Below are 23,973 nucleotides of genomic sequence, written 5' to 3'. Positions count from 1 at the left end.
TGAAAATAATAGAAATTTTATTAAGTCATTTGACGATATCAAATCAAATTAAAAGATGCTAGTTCCCCTCTTGGAAAAAGACCCTTCCAACTTGGTGGACACCACCTATTGATCCCCAGTGGTCACTTTGTATTCAACAATAGCTATCTACCTGCCATCAGTCTTAGCTGTGATCTTGCCCTTGCAGCAAGAGGCCTGAGGCAGGTTTCTGGACTGATCATCTTTAGCAATCCTGGCTCTGTTTCTGCTCGGTTGCCTAGAGTGGGATCTTGTTTCACTCTTGCTGGCTTTCTGCTCCCCCAGCACATGCTGGGGGTGGCAGACCAGAAAGACGCAGCAGGAGAGACAATTGGAGACCATGTAATTGTTTCACTTGGTTGGGATGGCAGCATCTGGGCCACCCAATCTCTTTGTGGGGGAGATGGGAGCTAGGGAGCTTCCAAACCTCCATTTGCCTGGATCCCGGGTGGAACAGACAAGTAGTGTGACATGGCAGCAGGACACGGCCGGCAACTGGACACGCCTGGAAGGGTCTGGTGAGAACAACCAGCTGTGGATTGGTGAGGTGGATGCTGTTGCAAGGAAGTAGCTAAGAGGATGGAATGATATAAGTATAGTTTAGTGGCTAAAAAGTTCGTAATTGTTTTTTTTTTAAAGAGTATCAAAGTATGTCTTGAGGGAAGTTTAAGAAAACATTTTAAGTGGGGTTGTGTTAATTTATTTCCTTACCCCTTCACCTCTACCTAAATAAATTTTTTAACATTACCAAGATTCATTTAGCAGAAGTGAAACTGAAATGAATACTTCTGCTTTTAAATAATATTCATGTCTCTTGGGTATTTAAGCCACTATAATTTTTTCCACTCTTCAGTAGCAGGGAACCTAATTTCACTCACAGCTTAGATAAATATAGTAATGTACTTCTAAAACAGAAATCAAAAACATAAGCATTAAATATATTTTCTAATAAAGAAATATAGCAGTTTGATTGATTAAAATGGAAAATATCATGTAAGAGCACCATGCACCAAGGGATACTGACACTAAGGTTTGAGAAATACACATGCTTTGAATCCAATTTTTTAGTTAACCAGAAGATGTACAGGTATTTAAGGAACTAAAACCAAACAGGTGACTCAGGTGTGGTCCTAATTTTAAAAAGAAGCATGGTGGTACATAGGAAAAAAAAAAGTGAGAATGAAGCCATCCAAATGAGGAAAGGTTGACCTGTCCTCTCCCAGGAAGAGCCCTGTCCCCCATTTCCTCCCCCTCATTAGGACTTAGGCCAAATCTCAGGTCCTGGCTTTGCATCCCCCATTCCACAGCATGAAATCCATTATTTATGGTGAGGGCTTGTTAAGGTGTGTGTATGGGGAGGGGAGTCTAGAAGTAGTCTCTAGCTTCTACAGCCCAGTGAACTCAATTCCGCTTCTCCCTTCCTTCTAGCTACTCGCTCAGAAACCACATCCAGGGGTGCTGAGGCTCAGCCTGTCACCACTTTGCGGGTCACAAACCCCAGCAAAACCGCTGGAAACCAGCAGCACCTACACCGGGAGTTGCTGTTCACCCATCGCAAGTATGGCTTGCAGCTCCAGGCTGCTATTGCTACATAAGCTTTTCAGAAGCTGGACAGAATAACTTCTCTCTGGAAGCTCTGGCTTCTGGGGACCTTTGTTGATGTATTCCCTAAGACTTTTGCAGATTGTCTGGGTACTTTCCCTCTGAAATAAATTACAGTTTATTGTTGGGAGAAAGCTTGATACCCTTGCTGGAAGAAATCTATTTTAATTATTCTAAAAAGGTGGCATTTTGCTGCTCAGAAAATTCCATTTGTGTCTTGCTCCTCCAATTCTGTTTACTCTTTAATTTAAGACATTGTGCAGGTGACACAGAGGAATTGCCCCCCACGATTACCAACGCCTCACTTTCCTTGCCACTCTTGTAGAGGTATCCCTAAACAGTTCAGAACTGCTTTAGTTTAACATTAGGCCAAAATGCTGTATACCTCTTATCATGTACTGCTGGGAAGCCACGTTAGTTGGCCGAAGCAAAAACATCAGTGAAGCTTGCATGTTGAAGACCAAAAAAAATATGTTCAGTTTTATAGCCGTATATTTTCATGAACTATCATCCACATTATCCATTCTGCCAGCTTTTGCCAGAGCAAGGTTGCTACTCTTTAAAATGCTACATTTTATACATAAATATTTCAACTTGTTTAGGGGTCAATGGTCTGAGTTTTGAGGAGATGCATGTAACTTTTTTTCCTCCTTAGCAATGGAGAAGATGTACCAAATATGTACCTCATGGGGAAGTACTTTTCAAAGTAAGAAACCTGGCATGCTCTTGTGTAAGCTGATCAGACCACTCCAAGCCACCATGCAGTTATTATTTGAAGATGAAATGCTCTCTCCTAAGATATCACCAAAATATCAGGGCATCCACGGAGCCTATTAAAATAAAAACAATAACAATGTACTTTCTGCAAGAGAGAGTCTTAGAAACCATGGTATAAGGCAGGAGTCAGCAACCTGCAGCTCTGGGGCCGCATGTGGCTCTTTCATCCCTCTTCTGAGGCTCCCTGTCGCCAGTCAGCTCCACAATTGATAGGGCTGTCAGTTAGGATAGATAGAGGAAAAAGGACGCCGTGCTAGGAGGAGACACTATGGTGGGGGGAACTGGACTTCCGGTTGGCTCCAGAATTGAACGGGGAGCTTCTGGTTAGAGCCTTTGTGGCTCTTTGAGTGTTTAAGGTTGCTGACCCCTGGTATAAGGTAGCAGAGCAAATATTTTGGCAGAGGTGAAACAGACAAAAACCATTTTCCTTAGGTAATTGCAGGATAAATAGGGTTAGCTGGCTCAAAGTCATCTAACCAACGCCTGTGCATAATGGAGGAACTCAATATCCTGGTTTTTAATCCGACACCTTAACCATTACATCAAAAGGTTCTGCAACACGATTGCCCCAATCACTGAAGTACCACTGATGCCTAAATGTATTCAAATTGATCCCTTGTTTCAGGTGAATATATTTTACCTTGTGTTTTCAGTTCCCACCCCACCCCCTACATTGATATAAATAATGAACAAGGGTTATCCACATTCCTTATCCACATTTGTGTATCATGTGTGTGTGTGTGTGTGTGTGTGTGTGTGTGTGTGTGTGTGTATGCATGCACATTTGTGTTAATACAGCATTAATAATATATGTGCCTGGAGGAACGTTGTCCATGGGGTTGCAATGGGATGGACACAACTTCGCAACTAACAACAAATATATGTGTCTAGTAGGTCCTTCAATTGTACAGTATATATGCCTGTTTCTATCTATGAATGTCGTTTCATCCTCTCCAAAGTGTTAACTTCATATTCAGGATGGCCATATAGGCCAAATAATGCTCTTTCTACCCACAAGATCCTCCCAGTGTCAACCCTATAACCTCCACCCTGGGAGTAAGACACCCCCCCCCAACACAGTCTGGACTTACTTCTGACTGGACGTGCATAGGATTACATGAATTGTAACTTGACTCACATTCCCAGCCCATGAGACACAGTGGGAGTCACCTTTCTTTCCTTTGCTGGCCTCCGATCAACAGCAGGTTTTTCAAGCCTCCTTTGCTGGCCTATTTCTTGAGGTCTAAATAGAAAGGACAGTTTTACATGGATGTCTGTTCTGCTACTTCTCTGTAGAGGGAGGGAGACAAACACAGCCAAATTCTTATATATCCCTTCCCCCTTAAGGCAGAATAACACATTATTTCTCCGTTATTTTGCTTCAACTTTGTTCAGTCACTGAACCCAGCAGTAGATAAACAAGAGCTAAAATGTAAAGCAATGGTGGTAGGACATTTTGTTTTTTTCCCACCCTCATAAACCCCATTTGGTGTAAATAACAGGCCTCTCTATCCTCCTGCTCCCTTTTTCTCTTCCTGTGGACTTGTTTAGTAGAGGCAGCAGGAACCATCTGCAACCACAGACTTTCATCAGCTCTCCCTGCTTGTTAATGCTATAAGGAGAAAAAAAAGACAAGGAGCTGTCTTTTTTTTTTTCTGTGGAGATTGTCAACCAACCAGGTCATTGTTGTCCCAAAGGTGCTTTTCCAAAGACAACTGGACCTCCTTGGTTTTTTTCTCTGAAAACATTTCGCTTCTCATCCAAGAATCTTCTTCAGTTTGTGAAGAAAAAGTCCAGTTGTCTTTGGAAAATCGCCTTTGGGGTGTCCTTTTATTTACAAGTTAATTCATCCACTTGGTGGTGGTATCATTCTAGAGCAGGGGTCTCCAATCTTGGCAACTTTAAGCCTGGCGGACTTCAACTCCCAGAATTCCACAGCCAGCTTTGCTGGCTTCTGGGAGTTAATTCCGCCAGGCTTAAAGTTGCCAAGGTTGGAGACCCCTGTTCTAGAGCATCAGGTAGACACTCTTACAAACCCAAAAGGAGGCTGGCAATGGAGGTAGACTGGTGGTGGTAGGTAATGGATGGAGCAGTAAGCTATCAATTCTGAAAATTCTGAAGCCAGCATCAAAGTTGGAGACTCCACTATAGGCTAGATTAGGTTAGTCGAAAACTCATTCTGGATGAAGGCAACAGAATGCCACTTGCTTCTTGTTTTTAAGAAATTGGACAAATCTAAGGAACCAACAGGACAATTCAAGGGAGTTGACATCATGTTGCAAATGAGTGGCTTAGATACCTGAAGATAGGTTGATAGGTTTGCAATCTTAGCGACAACAAGGTGAGATTTGAGTGCATGTGATTGAAGGAAAAAAATCCCATGTAAGATGACCAGTTCTTGAATACCTTTAAGGCACTTCAGACCTCGGCTGTTTATTCAGAAATAAATCTTGGTCTTTGAATGGTAGCTGTACTCAAACATTAAATGTACACGTACCAATTGCAGTCCAATTTGTAAGAACGCCAAAATACATAGCAAATTTCCTCACAATCCATAGCAGGTTTAAAGCATTTTGGACTCAGGAAGCCAGACAATAATTATTGTTTCTTGTCTTAAAGAAAAATGGAATATACATAGTAGGAAGGGAAATTTATGTTATTCCACCAGTTTCAGTACCAGATCTATTTACTGTTAAGTTATAAAATTAACATTATCTACATATCCACTTTGTGTATTTTTAAAGGGCTGGAACCATAAATTGATATAAAACCAAACCCAATGTTTGTTGATACATCTAGGAACATTTCTTCTTTTCTTAGCATGCTCAGTTTCAGCTTAGATGGACAATGGTTTTCAGCTCCCACCAAAAAAACCTTGTGAATCATTGTTTTGTGAGAGATAATTATGTATTTTTAAAATATGACCTTATTGCCAATCATTCTTTACATCTGATGATTTTGAGAATTCTGAATGAGTTGTTCACCGACTTAGACAATATATGGAGTGATTATCCTGAAATATGGGAATCCTTTATTGAAGCTTCATATAGTACGTACAGTATACACACACACACTCACACACAATTTTCTTCTCTTTGTTCTGGTTGCTATAGCACTTTTCTGCACTGTTCCCAGTCTAAAGTGTTACATTAGTAGGCAAACAGCCTGACTGAGGATGTTTATTGTTAAAAGGAAACAACCGTTGTCTGCTTTTATGCGGGTTTTCCTGATTTCATGTATATATTATCTTGTTGATGGGCTCAGTGAAGGTGGATGCTTGTCACAACCATTTATCTGTGCAGGTTAGGATGAATGAAATCCCCGTATTGTGTCAATCTCCCTTCTCAGAGGCCTGAGCCTTCGATCAAAGCCAGAGCTGCTCCAGGTTCTAGAGCATCGGAACCGGCGCCGGGATGGGACAGAGAGTGGCTTGAAACCATCCCCCCTTGAGCAGGAGCTTCTGCGCTGGCAGCAGAGACGGGAACAGGTAAGGGCCAAGCCACCAGGATGGTCTCTCTACTACAGTTCTTATAGGCAGCGACAGGAAATGCCTTGCAGGTGGACCTTTCAAGGATATCTGAAAGGAGTATTCTTTCTTATCTGCAGCATCAACAGCAGGAAGCAACAGGAGATCCCGGTGGGAGCCAACCAGAGTTCGTAAAGGTCCGGGAGAAATTACGAAGTACACAGCAACGGGATCCCTCTCCCCAGCATGCATCCCCTTCCGTGATATCTGTTCCTTTCCCACGCCTTCATCACCCCAACAGGAAGCCCACTCAGTTCCCAGTCAAGCACTCTCCTGTAGCCCTACAGGCTGCAGCTTCACATCCTCTGAGTTCCCTCAAGGCCTCTAGTCTTCCCTCAGTCCCATCAAAACATTCCCTTGCCAATAATACATGACTGCCTCCCACACATGCCCCTTCTACCACGAATGCCTCATCAGGTGGTTAAACACATAGCACGAAGCTGCAATATGTTCATGTTGAGGTGAGGGGCTTATTCAACAAGCTTGGTTTAAAAACTTGGCGTAGCATCACATGGGAATGCAACTCCTTCCTCCTGTTCTTCCAGATTTGGGGAGGGAATCTCAGAAGGATGTGAACTTTGTCTCCACTCACATTTGTGAAAATAGAAAGGAAAAAGGTTGGTCAAGTGTGTGAATTCCATTTCTTTCTTTCTTTTTTTTTTTTTTGTGATCTATGAAAGAATTAAAAAAAAAAAACCATACACATTAAAAAAAACTTCTGGTTTAATGTCGTCTTTATTTACATGACTGGCCAAATAAAAATGATATAAACTATGGAGAAACCCTTCAGCTATTTGACCTTAAAAATATTTGGAATTATGGGAGGGTGAGCAATGTCTACAAAGAAATGGTGATTATCTAGACTGAGGTAAAATAATGAAATAAGACAACCTTAAAAAATGGGAAGGTTTATTTAGATATTCCATACATTTGTATATTTAAAACAAAGTAGTTGAAAGGCTACATTTCTTCCCTCCATGCCCGCCCACCCCCTCATAAGAAGCCACCCATTCTCTTGATATAAAGACGAGCTTATAAAATCAGCAGATAAAAATGCCCCATGTTAGCTGGTTTCAGGAAGGGGATGCCCCCAAGTATGGAGAGCAGCTTTATCTCTGGAAAGTTGGTAGAAACCTTTCCATCCCTGGCCCTCAATATACCACTTCCTTTTTTTCTATTAACTGACAAGAAGGCACTTACTGTCAAAAAAACATTCTACACCCCTCCCCCCCCAAAAAACCAAAAAAACAAAAACAAACCCCACACAAAATTCTAGGCCACACCTGGCCATTTTGGTGCCTTCTGGCTGGGTTAGGACTGCAAATCACAGCATGTCAGCCAATGGGCTGTGATTTCTGGAAATTACAGCCCCAACCAATCTGAAGGGAACCAGGTCAGCTAAAACTGGCCTAGGCTCTTGGGGAGCCATCTTAGTAATAAAAGCCAAGACTTTACTGACTAATGTACTTGACAAAGGGGTTATCATCAGCCCCTCCCTGTAAGAAGTAGATGAAGGCCAGGAATGCAGCCAGCAGCCCAAACACCAGGAGCTGGAGCCAGAGGGGGAGGTATCGCTTGGTTTCTCCACTGCTCCCCACAGCCTTCTCCGCCGCCTGGGCCTGGCGTTCTGGATGTATGGCACGGCGGGGCTGCACCTGCAGCGAAGACAAGCCAGATGATTTTCGTTGGAAAACGCTCTGGTAGGAACTGCTGTCTCTGCAAACATAAACCCAAAACAGAAATGTAAGTGCACATGCCAGCATCTTCTTTAACTAGAGCTCAAGGCATGTCCAATCCTTCTTGGCCCCGTGGCCAGTTAAATCTCCCTGATACAATCTATGTTAAAACTTGGTTCTTAAGGTATGAAGAGATGTCCTACATAAATTTTATTAAGCTCTTGGAGAATCTCTTTAATGCAGTCCACATTATGAATTCTTTTTCACTGTAATATAATTTTCTGGCAGAAGCCCTAAGAAATCGCTATCATAATATAAATACGCAGTCAACTCTAGACGTTTAATAGTCCTAATATAGGCTTGCTCATATTGCTCATATTTAAGTCTGCTGCTAAAAATGACAATATTTGCTTGCTTTCTTTTACTGGAAAATACTGTCATCCACAAGAATTGTTATAGGAAGGTATAATGACTGGTATGTGGGAATGACCTTGGGAGGCAGAAGGAAGAGCTGCAGCCTCAAATGACATTTGAGCCTGATGGAGGAGAGGGGGCAAAAGAATATCAGAAGATTGATGTCAGCCTTTCAGGTTAGCCAGACAAGAAGCACACCAGGAGTACCAACTCTACATTTATTGTAAGGTTATATTAACATCTTTCAAGTCTGAAAGTACTCCCATTCCTTACTTTTTCTCTCCTGAAAAGGAGAAGGAGGGTTCCTTCTGAGATACTGTCACCATCCCTCCTCCTTCAAGCTCAAATTTTATCGAATTATGTCTAGGCTGCAGTTTTTCCTCTTGTCTCCCAAGGTCATTCCCACATACCAATACAGCAGGGCATTCAGCCTCTTCTGCTCTCATCTCAGAGATAGGAATTCATTGCATTCCCATGGGGATCAATTTGCCTACTTACATACACCTGGGTACCCACTTGCCTCCACATAGCTTTAATTATTTCTGAATATTCACAATGTTAAGCTAGGAAAAAGTGACATTTTCTTTTTGATTTACAAGAATCCCTTGGGAACCCCATAGGCATTCTTGGCAATCAGAAAGATAGCTGTGGTCCATTGCTTCGTCCCCAAATGCAGCTCCCCAGGTCAGAGAAAGATCAACAGGGATAGAGAGCACTCTGGATTGTTAGAGGAAGTGTCAGAGAACACCTTCACTCCTTTTGCCTTCTGGAAAATGGGTGCCCTGTGACTGGCTCTGCCCACTGTGGCAATGTGGCACTACAGGTAGTTGTTCTGCCCCAGCTATGGATCCCAAAGAACACAGCACACACAAACTCTGAACAAAACTTAGTTTACTCAAATAATGCAGTTTTATCAAATGCTGGCTGTTAATAAGCGTTCTTAACAGCCTGCCAGAATTCCACAGATAAGATAGTCAGAGTCTTACTGGAGTTGGCAGAAAGCCCAGAAGCAAGGTTGCAGAGAAATCCCAACGCGATGATTAGCGAACTAAAGTTGTTTCCTGCAGCTTCTTACAAGCTGCGTTCTTTCTTAAATAGGCTAAGGGAGTGGCCAATTAGCTCCAAGCCTTACTCTCAAGGAGACCTCCTCCTGAGGAACCACTCCTGCCTTTTGGCAGCTCTGCGTGCCCGTGCATTGAGAAGAGGCTCCTCCTCTTCATCCTCTTCACTTAAAGAAGCCTCTGGAGGTTCTGAAGGCTCTGACTAAATCCCTGCCTCTGGCACCACATCTTCTTCAGCCTCCTCGCTGTCCGACTCAAGCGATGGCTGCACAGGCTGCTGGCGCAGCACCACACCAGCCTCCTCATCGTCGGGATCAGCAACAATCTGCGCAGGCTGCTGGCGGGCCACAACAGTAGTCCTTGATTTACAACAGTTCGTTTAGTGACTGTTCAAAGTTACAATGGCACTGAAAAATGTGACATATGGCCATTTTTCACAGTTACAACCTTTGCAGCATCCCTATGATCATGTGACCAAAATTCAGATGCTTGGCAATGGATTCATATTTGTGATGGTTGCAGTGTCCCAGGGTCATGTGATCCCCTTTTGCGACTTTCTCACAAGCAAAGTCAATGGGGAAGCCAAGTTCATTTAACAACCGGGTTACTAACTTATCAACTGCAGTGATTCACTTAACAACTATGGCAAGAAAAGTCATAAAATGGAGCAAAACTCACTTAACGAATGTTTCACTTAACAACAGAAATGTTGGGCTCAATTGTGGCTGTAAATTGATGACTACCTGTATGTGGTACTGTGGCAACAAGGGGAAATTTCCTGACAAGTGACAGCAATCAACCAGTGGAACAGCCTGCCTCCAGAAATTGTGGGTGCTCCATCACTGAGGTTTTTAAGAAGAGACTGGACAGCCACTCAAATTGTATAGGGCCGTGATGGCGAACCTATGGCACACGTGCACAAGCGGCACATGTAGCCATATCAGTGGGCACCCCAGCTCAGCTCTGGTGCGCATGTGCGCGCCGGCCAGCTGATTTTCTGGCCTTCTGGGCCCACCAGAAGTAGGGAAACGGGCTGTTTAACAGACTCCTAGAGAGGCTCTGGAGGCTGGGGACAGCAAAAAAGTCACTTCTTGTCCCACCGGGAGTTGGGAAATGGGCCATTTCAGGCCTCCGGAGGGCCTCCGAGGGAGTGGGGAAAGCTGTTTTTGCCCTCCCCAGATGCATAGAGAGGATCTGGAACCAGGTGAAAAAGAAAAACAGGCCTACCTGGCCAACGCGTGCCAGGAGCAGGGGGGAGGGGGGGTTGTGCACGCATACGCAGGGCGGGGCGAATAGAATTATGGGTGTGGGCGTGTGCGAACCTCCCCCGCCCCCCCTCCTGGCACGCGATGGCAAAAAGGTTAGCCATCACTGGTATAGGGTCTCCTGCTTGAGCAGGGGGTTGGACTAGAAGATCTTCAAGGTCCCTTGAACTCTGTTATATTGTTATTATCACTACACTGTTACTCATATTGCTTCTGTAAATAACCTCCTCCTAGTTACTCTTTCCATGGCAATCACTACTGAGAGCTCCCATGACACACTCCCAAAATGCAAAATACTTTTCCGAATGGAGTAAGAAGCCCTTTTGTCCAATCAATGTATTTTTAAAATAAGAGGGTAGTCTTGGATTTACTGAGAATGCATGTTAAGATTTCCCCCCACTGCTTTGGTGGTGATAGGCAACCATTTTAAATTCCAAGTAAACAGAGTCTGCAAAGTCAAATCCTTTGACTTTCCCTAAATCCAGGGAATATTTCTCTCTTTTGAGGTTCCTCTGTGACTACACAGAGCCAAAAATTTGTTTTCCTAAAATAAAGCCTTCCAGTGATGCTGGGAAATTAGGTTACGGAGAGAAAGAGAATGAGCAAACTGTTTCATGCTAAAGACTAACTAGTAATTTGTTGTTATATTGAGACAATCTAAAACATTTGGATGACTATCAAAAGACAAAAACAAACGCTTTGTCTTTTCGCCTTAATTAACACGAAGTAAACCATTGCTGACAAGATAAAACTCCATGGAAATGAAATGCAGGGATGCAGTTCATCTCAGTGAGTGCTGTGCAGAAGAACCTTATCAACCGAAGGCACTGCGATTTAAGGCCTCCTAGATTAGATTTTCTATCTGGCATGATACGAAATTTCTCTTACTTTCACCTGATCTCCATGTTGATGCTACCTTGCCTTTCACATTTTTCACGAAGATTGCAAACGATTCTCATTTTGATAATTGCACTAATGCTGATAATTCTGGTGGTGTTTAAAACCTTTGCTACTATATATGTTGACAACAGCAAGAATCTTAGATGCACAAGGATAGAAAGACAGACTAATTCCCACAATGGATGATAAAGATGATGGAGTTGGCAAAATTGATTGTGTGGAGATGGCAAAATTGATTGTGTGAATTAAAGAGAATTTATCTAACTGGTGTTTTCATTTGGAAACCGTTTCTGGTTTTTGAACCAAAACTGGAAAAAAATGAAACTTTAGTTTTAGGTTTTATTTATTTATTTATTTAATTTTGATTTATATGCCGCCCTTCTCCGGAGACTCAGGGCGGCTTACAATGTGCTAAGCAATAGCCTTCATCCTTTTTGTATATTTATACAAAGTCAGCTTATTGCCCCCACAACTGGGTCCTCAATTTACCTACCTTAGAAAGGATGGAAGGCTGAGTCAACCTTGAGTCTGGCGAGATTCGAACCTGCAGTAATTGTAGGCAGCTGGTCTTAATAACAGGGTGCTTTAAACCACTGTACTACCAAGGCTCCTTTTGATGATCAGAATGACTTTGTTGTTATAGAAATAGCTTCAAACATTTTAAAATGTAAAGCAAAAGACTGAGGTTGCATACAAGTAGTCCTTGACTTACAACAGTTCATTTAGTGACTGTTCAAAGTTACAATGGCACTGAAAAAAAGTGACTTATGACCGTTTTTCACGGTTACGATCTTTGCAGCCTCTGCCATGATCATGTGATCAAAATTCAGACGCTTGGCAACTGATTCATATTTATGACTGTTGCTGTGTCTCAAAGTCATGTGATCAACTTTCGCAACCTCCTGTCAAATAAACTGAATAGGGAAGCCAGATAACTTATCAACTGCAGTGATTCACTTAACAACTGAGGCAAGAAAGGTCATAAAATAGGACAAAACTCACTTAACAAACTTCTCACTTAACAACATAAATTTGGGGATCAATTGTGGTTATAAATTGAGGACTACCTTTATTTTTGTTTTGTATTCTACTATACTGAAAAAAAATCAGAACACACTATTTTTTCCTTTTTTACCTCTTTCTGCACTTGTCTCTTTAAGGTTCCTCAATTTTTGTTTCTCTTTGTATCTTATAATAAACTTTAATAAAAATCCAAAAAATAAAAATCCTGACGATGCTCAAAACTCACTGCCTGAGATAGAAGGCTTACTTTAGCATAATAGCCTTCATTGGACTGGTTCTGTCAAAATGTGCTCGGACTGCAACTTCTAACACTGACAGCTGGCAGCTATTCTGAGAATGGCAGCCCTGATATATCAAGATGGAACCAAATTGGGGAAAACCGTCTCAGCTGATGGGAGCTTTAACATCAATTTTTCTTTAAAATCAGAAATATTTGGCAACACTGAGAGGATTCCCCATTATAGATAAGGCTGTGCAGCATTTCCAATTCAAAGTCTACAAATTATTTTGGTGCACAGAAGTACGTGGGCACAGAACTTCTTTAGGCAACTCTTTGAGGTAGCTCTATCTGGACTTAACATCACCTGCTACCCTCAAGGTCATCAAATCATGCATTTTCCGAAGGAACCACAGAAAGGCATCTACCCACAAAGCAAATAATCCATTCCACGAGACGTTCCTGGGAATATTTTTTCTTACTGATGCCTCTGCACTGACCCTACTTACCGGTACTTCTCAGCTGTCGTATCCTTCTCACTGGAAGAGTAGGGATATGGCTCTGCAATCTGAAAGAAAACATGGGTAGTAGTGAGTATACAGGTAGCCCTTCACTTATAACTATTTGTTTAGCAACCATGTGAAATTACAACAGTACTGAAAATAATGACTTATGACCGGTCCTCTCACTTATGACCATTGCAGCATCCTCCCTGGTCACATGATCAAAATTTGGCTGCTTGGCAACCCATTTGTATTAGCAACAGTTGCAGCATCCCGAGGTCACGTGATAGTCATGTGTGGCTTTCCCAGCTGGCTTCTAAATACCAAAACCAATGGGGGAAACTGGATTTGCTTAACGATCACATGATTCACTTAACTGCAGTAATTTGCTTAACAACGGTAGTGAAAATGTTTGTAAAATTGGGTGTGACTCACTTAACAACTTCCTTGCTCAGCAATAGAGGGGCTAGTCCCAACTGTGGTCATAAGTTGAAGACCATCTATACAGAGTTGTAAGGAGGAATCTTTCCTTGATTGTTTCGGATGTTAACCCCACCTGGATAGCTTTCTTGTTCTGTCTAGGGATGTGTGATGGGATGTGTACCTTGGGGAGACTGTGCAGCCCAAGCTGGAGGGGGAAGAGGCTCAAGGTAGCCACTCCCTAGAATCTCTCAAGCTATATCTAGTAGGCTAGAAGCTTATAGCATTAGTTTGGCAAGATTCTCGGTTCAGTGGTTAAGACACTGAGCTTGTCGATCAGAAAGCTCAGCAGTTCGGTGGTTCGAATCCCTAGTATAGGTCTCCGGCGTGAGCAGGGGGTTGGACTAGATGACCTACAAGGTCCCTTCCAACTCTGTTACTGTTATTAGGTATAAGCAAGTAACAGATTGGATTCAATTAATGTCATGCGCCAGGGAAATCATGAGATTCAGGCAGAATCTACAAGAATCTGACCAACTAGCAGTCAAGGGAAATGAGCGGGAGATAAGAAAGGCATTCAAGGTAGGTTGGACTTAGATCTACTGGTGACTTATAACACATATGATCCCTCCCTTGGGCTCAGCCTGGTCATCTCCTACAACTAAGAGTTCTTTGTGTTGTCTTCGGTCTTGACAGCATGTGAGGAACAACTTACTGGTTGGCGGGCGCTCACCGTCCCCGGAGATGTAGTATGGCTTAATAAAGATGAGTAACTCCGATAGGAAGATCTGGAGGGCTCAGAAGTGTTCACATCCTTATCTGTCATAAAAGAGACAGGTTTATCAAAGACTCTGATGGTATGGCATATAATTTTTGTTATATATCAATATAAAAATAATAATAAAGGCAAAATCAGATTTCTCTGATTGGGTGCTCTCTGGATGGGTGTTTTCTTTTGTTCCCAGATTTCTCAATAATTATCAGTTTGACCAAATGTTATGATTCTAATCTTACAGGGTTTGTGAATTTTCAAAGCCCATTTTGCACTTTTCTTCCTACCTTCTGATGCATATGAAGAATGCTCTTCATGGTGGGGTAAACTGTAATTATAACTCAGATACGACTTCGTGGGACTGGAATCTAGGAAATCACAGGAAAAAAATTACTTGAAGCAAAAGCTCTTCCTCTTTCTGGAACATATGTGTGTACATGTATTTATAGTAAAAATCAAATTGAGCTATTTAAGTTGAGAACATGTTGCAAAGGGACAAACAGTATCTGCAAATGTTTTTGGATCTGTTTGGCATTCTGTTGCATATGACATAACACAATTAAAGGTAATCCGAATTTCACAACATAATTGGGATCAAGCAATGCAGTTGTAAAGCATAACATCATATAACCATGCCACTTAGCAAAGAAATCCCAGAATTTCTCATTGCCATTGTTAAGGGAATCACTGTGGGTTGTTAAACAAGGACATCACGTGGCCACTATTTGCTAACCCCTGCTGTCTTCTCCATTGATTTTGCTTGTAGGAAGCCACGAAAGATCACAAATGGTGATCATTAGTCCAAAGACCAGTCATAACCATCATTTGTTCAGCACCATCTTAAGTTTGAACAGTCACTGAACAAGTAGTCATTAAGCAAGGACCACCTGTCCTTGCAGAATTCATTCCTGAGATAAGAACACAACATTCCAGAAATTCTGACATTTTAAAAAATAAATGATAACTTTCATCATAATTACCAAAGCAACATTATAAATATTTCAAAGAAATATTTCCCGCCTGGACTACTGCAACACTCTCTACATGGGGCTCCCCTTGAGGAGCACCCGGAGGCTCCAACTGGCGCAGAGTGCGGCCGCGTGGGTGGTAATGGAAGCAACATGGCGGTCCCGTGTGACACCTCTCCTGCGTGAGCTGCACTGGCTCCCGGTGGTCTTCCAGATGCGCTTCAAGGTTCTGGTTACTACCTTTAGAGCGCTCCATGGCTTAGGACCTGGTTATTTACGGGACCGCCTACTACCACAAGCAGCCTCCCACCAGCCGGTACGTTTTCATAGAGAGGGGCTCCTCCTCCTCCTGCCGTCAGCTAAACAATGTCGTCTGGCGGCCCCCAGGGGGAGGGCCTTCTCTGTGGGGGCACCCACTATCTGGAACGAGCTCCCTCCAGAGATACGGAGGATCCCGGATCTACGCACTTTCCACCGTGCTCTTAAGATTCTTCTATTCCAGCAAGTCGGCCTGGCCTAATTTTCTCCCGTTTTAAAATTCTTTTACATCAAAATTTTAATTTGTTTTAAATTATTGGGATTTTTTAATTGTCTTGGGCTAAATTATTTAATCTGGTTTTAATTATATCTTTTAACTTTTGTATTTATGTATTTTATTTTGTGCCTGTTCACCGCCCTGAGTCCTTTGGGAGTAGGGCGGTATATAAATCTAATAAAAGACAAAGACAAAGACAAAGAAAGAATAGTGAATCAGAACAGAATTCCTGCTAAAACATTGTAGACCTCTACATCTAGCCCAGGGATCAGCAACCTGCAGCTCTGGAGCCGCATGTGGCTCTTTCACCTCTCTCTGCGGCTCCATCACTCAAAATATGTGTCACAACCGCCAATGTGCGACACCCGCCAGCACACGATTTATTGATCTGTTCAACCCCTGGTAGGCCAACCATGGATAAATCCAAGAAAAGAAAAGTTTCAGAAGAAAACAGAACATTTAATTCAACTACATATGCTAGTTTTGTGGCTGCTCAAGAAATAGTCAGACACAGGAAGGGTTTTGTGGCTCCTGGTGTATTCTTTTCTGTGTGAAATGGGTCTAAATGGCTCTTTGAGTGTTTAAGGTTGCAGACCCCTGATCTAGCCAATCTATGGACTGTGGAGATGTTTGTATTCCTGTCGATATTAACTTGTATGAATTACATTAGGTTATAGTAAGTAAAGACAAACAAATCAAATGACTAATTCCAAACTAATAGAGAAAGTGGAAGACCTTCTTTAATGTTGTTTAGTGTTCTTTAATTTTTGTACATCTGAGTATAAATCTCCCCTCCAAAAAATGCTTATAAAATGTGTTAAGGAAAAATAGCATTCCAAAAGGTATAAACACAGGGAAAGAGTATTTTGCAAAAACACAAATGTTAAGGGCAATATATACAAAAATGTATATGAATGTTCAGGTGTTATGAAAATCAGCACTGAATTAAGTATATGTTATATAGATTTTTTTTAAAAAAAAAAATCACAGTTTGTTATGAAAATAGGGTGGAAGTGACTTTTGCCTGAAAAAAAGCAAACATCATAGAAAGCAAAAGGGATCTATCCTCATGTTCTTAAAATGTACCTGTTTGTGATGTAGGGTATTAATTTTGGCAGTGTCAGTGACAACAAAGTTAACCTTGATGTCAAAATGCCCCAAAAGCTCAAAAATCAACCTTATAGGACAAATACAGCATTGATTGCACACAATCTCTGATTTTAAAATAAAATCCCATCAATCTATTTGTGATTTTAGGCTTAACCAAACCAGGTTTACCAGTATATAGAAATCCTTGTTTTGGGAGTTGAGTTCCAAATATGAACAAGACTGAGCATAGTTTGACATTAATTATGTCATTTTTTTGGTGAGAGAATGCATGCATTTCTCTTGCTATAAAAATACCAATAAAATATATCTTCTTCCCAAATGAAAAACTCCCAGCTTTTCAATATCCTCATCCCATGTCCACGGCCCATAATCCATCTTCCTTCAGTCAAAGACTTTCCTCTCACACCTACCTTCATCTCTGTACTCAGAATAGTATTCCTGTCTTGTTGGGACATATTCTTTGAAGTAAGTTCTTGTGGAGCCAAGAGCTGCAGGGTAGAATGAATGAGAAGGTATTTAAATTTGATCCAGCCTCAATAGGAAGTCAGTACCTGGGTCACCTTTTCTAGGCTGGGAAACTAAAAAAGGTTGGGTCTGTTTAGTATTGTTACAACATACCTGGCCTGTAGACTAGACTGAAAAGTTGCAAAACACTCTCCAAGGAAAGCAATGGCAAACTATTTCTCTACTGTTGTCATGAAGACAGCATGGATATACACCCACGTAGTCACCCAAATGTTGATCTCAAATCAACGGAGATTTTCCCTTTTTAATTTAACTTGGATTGTTCATTTCCTTAGAGCACCAAGAACACACATGCCATTGCCCCGCTAATTTTCACCTGTTTGCTTGTTTGTTTCTTGGGTTGCTCATCCTTCTAACTAACATCTTTTGATTCTTAGTCCAGGTCTGTCTTTTACTCCTGTCTTAGCAATTCATTTCACTCACCTTCTCGTCCATAACTGAAGTCTTCCCTTTTCCGTGGACTCACAAAGGTCTCTTTTACGTAGCTTTGGCTGGTGGCTGGCTCTGTGTGGGTGAGAAAAGAGGTTAGTGCCTGGCAGGGAGGCCTTTCTCCCTTGGGTCAGTTTCTTCTTACCTGTGTGGGACACATATCCTCCAGGCGAAGGATATTGAGTCCGCTCAGTCTCATATTCATAGATTTTCTTTTCATAAAGTTTCCGGGTAGTTCCTGGGAAACAGAAACCAGGCTTGGGTTATAGCTAAGCAGAGAACAATATACAACCCTTCAGCCTTCTCCATATGTTCCTTCTACTCTTCTATTAATACTTCCAGATATCTTTACTGATTTTGCTTTGAAGTCTTGCCAACTCCAAAGGAAAGCTCATTGCTTAACCTGTCCTAAATATCTTTCAGAGAGGACGTTAATCTGTTGCAGTGGTGAAATCCAAATTTTTTTACTACCGGTTCTGTGGGCTTGGTGCTTGGTGGGCGTGGCAGGGAAAGGATACTGAAAAATCTCCATTCCCTCCCCACTCCTGGGGGAAGGATATTGCAAAATCCCTATTCCCACCCCACTCTGGGGCCAGCCAGACGTGGTATTTGCCAGTTCTCTGAACTACTCAAAATTTCCGCTACCGGATCTCCGGAACCTGTCAGAACCTGCTGGATTTCACCCCTGATCTGTTGTGAATACACGCCCAAACCACACTTGTCCAAGATAAATATGGGTTGTATATTTCACAGGAAAGCAATTCCTGGCTAGGTGTGCAGCACTCCCTTTAAGCATTTTAAGACTCTTGACTTTTCTTCTTCTTAAGACTCAATGAACGTATCCACATTTGTTATTTATGCATGTTTCCCCTCAGCAGAGAGGCAGAATTTTATCCCCATATGCTCCATCACTTCAGGCAGTTCACTGTGAAATTAGTGAAAAACTGGAGGAAGGCAAGAGTGAGGGGGCAAATAGAATCTTCTCTTATACACTTATCTCTTCTGCTGTAAAAGCCAGATGCACAATTTTTATGAACTAAGAACTATTCTTGGCTTTCAGTTCTGTGCTGAAGGGTGGGCCTGGCTATGCTCCAAAAGGGAAAGGATCCCGAGGAAAATAAGTGATTAGAGGAAAATGAATAATAATAGCCTTTATTGTCATTGTACTTCAAGTATACAATGAAATTGGTTTAGCCTCTACTGGTGCAATCCATAACAGAACTTGATGCAATGTTAATTAACTACAATTAATTAAGGGTAATCTTACATCGAATCTTCAATATTTTAGTAAATTTCCCACCCAGCTCATTAAAAATTACATTTTGGAAAAGGGGGCTTGCACATAAAGTTTGGGGAAAATAAATCACCTTTGCTATAAAACTTCATCTTTTTTGCTTATTTTGCTTCCTCTCTTAGCTTGCTACTTCCCCACTTCCAAATTCCAAGGCATATTTACAGACAGTCCTCATATTATAACAGATCACTTATTGACAATTTGAAGTTACAAAGGATCCTGAAAAAGGGAGTTATGCAAAGTTCTGATATTTGGGGCCACTCACATTTATGGCTGTTTGTAGTACTCTGTGGTCACATGACAGCCATTTATGAAGTTTTTGCCAGAACCTGGCCTTTACTTCTTTCCAACACAACCCACCGCATAGCAAACAATGGGTTCACTTAATCACCACCACAAAAAAGGTAATAAAATCAGGTGTGGTCACTTTGCAACCATCACAATTTAGAGCCAAAATTGCAAGCTCAATTAAGATCATAAGTCGAGGACTACCTGTACTTATTTTTTCTGCTCTGGGTAAAAACATTGTCACAACACATACCAACAACTGGCCCATGGGGGATGCTGTATTTTTTCAATCGTGCGATAAGTTCCTTGTCTGTCATGCCTTTATATTCATCCATGGTATTACCTAGAAAATGCAGAATCAGGGTGGGGAGAAATAAGTTGCAGCCAATATCCCTAAATAACAATTAATTGTGCAATCAGAAAACACTACTTTTAAAACTAAATGAAGATCTCTCACACATGATCACACCAACCACTAAAATACTTTATCTTAAAAGCATAAGTAGCTTCAGTACCAACATTGCTACAGGTTCTCTGCAGAGAATTATTTCAGTAGAAGCACATATTTTGTTTTGTTTTTTTCCGAAGGGGATAAAATGTAATCAAGCTGTTCCTAAACGAGTTACATATGAAGGGAAGAAATGAGATGGGGAAGCAAAACCCAACATAAATGAAGTCAATATTTGGAAGTGATTATATCTCCCAGAATAGGAAAGGACTAAGGACAATGTGGTCTGTTATAACAAGAGGAGCTAAGCAATAACAGTAAAGGCAATGTTGCCTCAACAAGAGCTAATGTTCTCAACCTCTTACAGCAGGGGTGAAATCCAGCAGTTTCTGACAGGCTCTGGAGAACAGGTAGCGGAAATTTTGAGTAGTTCAGAGAACCAGCAATGCCACCTCTGGCTGGCCCCAGAGTGGAGTGGGAATGGAGATTTTGCAACATCCTTCCCCCAGGAATGGGGATTTTGCAATATCCTTCCCCTGGAGTAGGGTGGGAATGGAGATTTTGCAATATCCTTCTGACATATCACCAAGCCACACCCACCAAGCAATGTCAGGTCCACCAAGCCACGCCCACATAAACGGTACTAAAAAAAATTGGATTTCACCACTGCCTTACAGTTCTACAAAACTGGCCATGTCTGTGAATAGTTGGGCAATGTTGGATTAAGCCAGGCAAGGCAGTGGTGGGCGGATCTAATCCAGTGCTAGACATTTACTAACACAGGATTGCTAAAGCCTCCAGGAGGGGCACATAGTTTCCCAAAGCACAGTTGCCGAGTATGGGAAAAGAGGATTATGTTCTTCCTACTCCTCTTGATGAAAAAATAAAATCAAAGAAACCCATTTGGTGACTCCCTCTGAATCAGGATAAAGATGTTATTCCATTACATGTAACTTACAATGAATGCACCCTTAGGATTACTGTCAGCAACAAATATTTTATCATGTGTACTTATTTTAGTCAGGTTTTATTTAATGCTACAGTCTGCATTTTTGTGTATCATTTCCTTCTACACTTATGTGTACAGATTTATTTTATTCATTTGAATTTATTATTGCTGCCCAACTTCAATACCTGCAAACTTTGGATAACTCTTAATGCAGCTAATAATATTCAATCTAGTACAGTGGTTCTCAACCTTTCTAATGCCGCGGCCCTTTAATAGAGTTCCTCATGTTGTGGTGACCCCCAACCATAAAATTATTCCTAAAACCATTGAAAATATGTGTTTTCTAATGGTCTTAGGCGACCCCTGTAAAAGGGTTGTTCGACCCCCAAAGGGGTCCCGACCCACAGGTTGAGAACCACTGATCTAGTACATAAACATATAGGCCTTCATAAATCTTTAAAAAGCAACAAGCTTTTTGCATTTTTGCGAGATTATAACTTTGGCAAAAGAACCTGGGGGGAGGGTGTCAGACAAAAGAATTATAAGCCACTCCTTAAGTTTTTCACCATATTCTTTGCCTGAGCATGAATACAGAAAAATTTCTTTTCAGTCACAAGAGGCCATTTAAACAAATTCCCCGCAAAATCTTCAGACCTTATTTAATCAGTACAAGCCCCAAATGGAATTCATGCATTCTAGATACGTATTACAATTACGTATATGTCTGATTAGAATCCACATGTTGTACAAAGTTATGCATTGTTTTTATCATGGTATGTCGAACAGCCGTAAATTACATCAACATATTCAATCACTTCTTATTCTGGGTCTTTGTCCAATTCAAATTCTCCTAAAACCCAACATAACTGAAAAAAAAAACAACAAGACAAAAAGCAAAACTTCAAGTAATTATTGTACTTATTAGATTTGTCTGAAATTCTGTTTTCAAAATTCAGGTTCTATCTTATGAAGAAGAAATGGAAAAACATTCAGAGCTGGGGCCTGAATCAGTATCAGACGTAGTTTGCAAATTTGTTTTGTCTCAGATGCCTGGGTGTGCCTTGGCTTTCCCTTGAATTCCCCCTCCCCCCAAAAAATCAAAATGCAGACGGAATACTGTAATTCTTTTTTCGCCTAACAATTTGGGATAGATAGGGCTTTGGAACACATTTATTCCATAACAATGAAACCTATTATTACAGTTGCATGCTTCCTATGCCTAAGATTAAATAACATTTTAAAAAATAATTTAGGCAAGCAAATGATCACAGAGAAACATTGTGCTAATTAGGAGTTTCGGTGTGTAATAACCAACAGTAGAAGTCCTGTGTTCCTTTTTAATTTGGGAACAGTTAAATAGGGACAAGGGAGAGATAACCAAGAGAGTCAGTTTGGTCTAGTGGTTATGACACCAGTCTAGAAATCTGGCTGGATGACTTTGGGCCAGTTAGTCTCTCTCAGCCGAACTTGTCTCAGGAGGTTGCTGTTGTGAGGAAAAAGAGCATTAGATATGCTCACTGCTTTGGGTTATTTATAACGCAGGGGGGAGGGGGGGCTTTATCAATCAGCAGCTTGCATGCCTGAATTAAGCTGCACAGAAACAAACCCTTGGTTATGCTTTCTTTCCAACTATAAATGGGGTGAACTGAAGTCTAGATCGCGTTGAATGGAAGAAGCAGATTCACGCGGGAAAAGAAGGAAAAGTCAAGCCAGCGTGTAAACTGAGCTCCTGAGTAAATTTAGCAGCGGGAAGAAAGTAACCCCGCCCAAAGCATACTTCAGGGTCAGCTAAGGAACCCGAAAACCTATCCCATCAGCCACTACCTGCAGTCCTCTTGCAAGGAAAGCAGTTTGGTCGAGCTCCAGACCCTCCAACACTACCCCATCCTCTGACGGTACAGCAAATGCCGTGGGCGCGAGGGTCAGAGGGACGGACGGAAGAGTCAAAGCTTGACAGCTGCCAACTTTCAAAAGGCCGGGGCGCTCCGGGCTCGGCTCTGCCTTGCCGACGGAGGGCCAAAGCGGCGGGAGACGCGTCTAAAAGGGCCAAACGAAGGTTACCCTGTCGCCCGGTCGGTCCTTAATCCCCCTTCAACTCCTTCATCGGGGCCCGCCCTCTACTAAACGAGAGACGTGCAGTTGCTGCCCCGGGCAGGCTCGGCGTGGGCGATGCCTTCCATGCCCTGATCCTACGGCCCAACCTTCTTTCGTAACACGCGGATCAGACGATTCTCTCTACTCCCCGCCACGATACATCCAGTTGGCGAAGGGAAAGGGAGGAAAAAAAAAAAAAGGCGACGGAGCCCTTTCTCCAGTCCAGCTTCAGGGGGGAAACGAAGCTGGCTTTGCAACCGAAAAGAAAGCTTTAAAGAGGGCCGGGTGGGGCCGGGCAGAACTTCTCCTGGCGGCCAGGCTGCAAGGAAAAGGAGCAGGGAAGCCCCTCCGCGGGAAGAAGGCAGGGTGGGGGCACAGAGGGCAGCGGGGGCTCGTTCCTACCTGCTATTCCGGGCGCACTGGGCTGGGCACCGTAAGGGAAGTGAGTCAGGCTGCGCGGGGAGGGAGGGCCCGACAGGCTCTGGATCTCAGCGCCGCACACACCCTCCTCCTCCTCCTCTGTAGCTGCCGGGCGGGTTCGGGGCGGGTTTCCTTTTCTCGCTGGCTCTCGTTACCGGCCTTTTGCGTTTCAGATCTTTTCACTTCTTGACACTGGTAGCGCAAAGTAACGACGCGCGTTTGCGCGTTTCCAGGCTCAGGAAACGGAGGAAGCAGACGTTATAGGCGAGGCGGAATCCCTCGGATGTAATGATGGTAATAATAATTAACACCGCCAGCGATCAAGCTATCCCAGATCCTTGGGAAGGACTCCATAAGTGGATACAAATGCCAAATCCAGTCGTCTAAACATCTGGCTGACTGTCTGGCCATCCATAATAGAAGTAGAACGTCGGTGGCAAAAGAAAGCAAGGACAGCACCGATTGTAATAGAACAAACATTCTTTTATTGGCCAAGTGTGATTGGACACACAAATATTTTGTCTCCGGTGCATAAGCTCTCAGTGTACATACAAACAACAAAGTAATACCGGTAATCGTAAGATATCAATAGGAGAAGGTAATACGAAAGATAAGGTATAATAATGCAGCCCTGCTACATGGGTAAATATCCTTAGACATAAGGCAGTGCTGTGGGAATTACTGGTAGGTGTTTAGTAGAGGGATGGCATGAGGAGAAAAAACGTCTTTGTGTCTAGTT

The 23,973-nt window shown here is 42.3% G+C and overlaps 2 protein-coding genes across 5 annotated transcripts; one reads left to right on the top strand and one right to left on the bottom strand.

Moving 5' to 3' along the window:
- Positions 1–290: 290 nt before the first annotated feature.
- LOC117675526 (uncharacterized) lies at positions 291–6,437 on the top strand. The gene is made up of 4 exons (XM_034434256.3): positions 291–536; positions 1,447–1,576; positions 5,746–5,884; positions 6,004–6,437. Exons 1-4 carry the CDS (start codon positions 383–385, stop codon positions 6,295–6,297), a joined length of 717 nt encoding a protein of 238 aa, XP_034290147.2. The 5' UTR covers positions 291–382; the 3' UTR covers positions 6,298–6,437.
- Positions 6,438–6,815: 378 nt separating this feature from the next.
- Positions 6,816–23,605, bottom strand: EMD (emerin). 4 transcript variants are annotated; one of them, XM_034434255.3, is made up of 9 exons: positions 23,217–23,605; positions 19,577–19,666; positions 17,887–17,979; positions 17,736–17,816; positions 17,198–17,275; positions 14,462–14,542; positions 14,118–14,221; positions 12,989–13,047; positions 6,816–7,578 (listed from the first exon to the last, which is right to left on the bottom strand). In XM_034434255.3, the coding sequence occupies exons 2-9, from the start codon at positions 19,656–19,658 to the stop codon at positions 7,248–7,250; spliced, it is 909 nt and encodes a 302-aa protein (XP_034290146.2). In that variant the 5' UTR covers positions 19,659–19,666; positions 23,217–23,605; the 3' UTR covers positions 6,816–7,247. The 4 variants fall into 4 exon arrangements, with proteins under 4 accessions (XP_034290146.2, XP_034290145.2, XP_087744746.1 ...); XM_034434254.3 differs by having other exon boundaries at positions 6,816–7,639; positions 23,217–23,592; XM_087888620.1 differs by having other exon boundaries at positions 6,816–7,639; positions 22,782–23,235.
- Between the last annotated feature and the right edge of the window lie 368 nt (positions 23,606–23,973).

The sequence above is a fragment of the Pantherophis guttatus genome, chromosome 2, assembly GCF_059756535.1.
Source record: "Pantherophis guttatus breed Tessera chromosome 2, ASM5975653v1, whole genome shotgun sequence".
Lineage (NCBI taxonomy): Eukaryota > Metazoa > Chordata > Lepidosauria > Squamata > Colubridae > Pantherophis > Pantherophis guttatus.
This window is presented reverse-complemented; position numbering and strand designations above follow the sequence as displayed.

What these genes read in the sequence shown, in the direction of transcription:
- LOC117675526 (XM_034434256.3), top strand. Translation starts at nt 383, where the DNA reads ATGGCAGCATCTGGGCCACCCAATCTCTTTGTGGGGGAGATGGGAGCT. An exon ending in GACACGCCTGGAAGGGTCTG is followed by an intron (nt 537 to 1,446) that starts GTGAGAACAACC and finishes CCTTCCTTCTAG; the next exon opens with CTACTCGCTCAGAAACCACA. An exon ending in GGCAGCAGAGACGGGAACAG is followed by an intron (nt 5,885 to 6,003) that starts GTAAGGGCCAAG and finishes TCTTATCTGCAG; the next exon opens with CATCAACAGCAGGAAGCAAC.
- EMD (XM_034434255.3), bottom strand. Translation starts at nt 19,658, where the DNA reads ATGGATGAATATAAAGGCATGACAGACAAGGAACTTATCGCACGATTG. An exon ending in CCCCCATGGGCCAGTTGTTG is followed by an intron (nt 17,980 to 19,576) that starts GTATGTGTTGTG and finishes TCTGTTTCCCAG; the next exon opens with GAACTACCCGGAAACTTTAT. An exon ending in AGGATATGTGTCCCACACAG is followed by an intron (nt 17,817 to 17,886) that starts GTAAGAAGAAAC and finishes TCACCCACACAG; the next exon opens with AGCCAGCCACCAGCCAAAGC.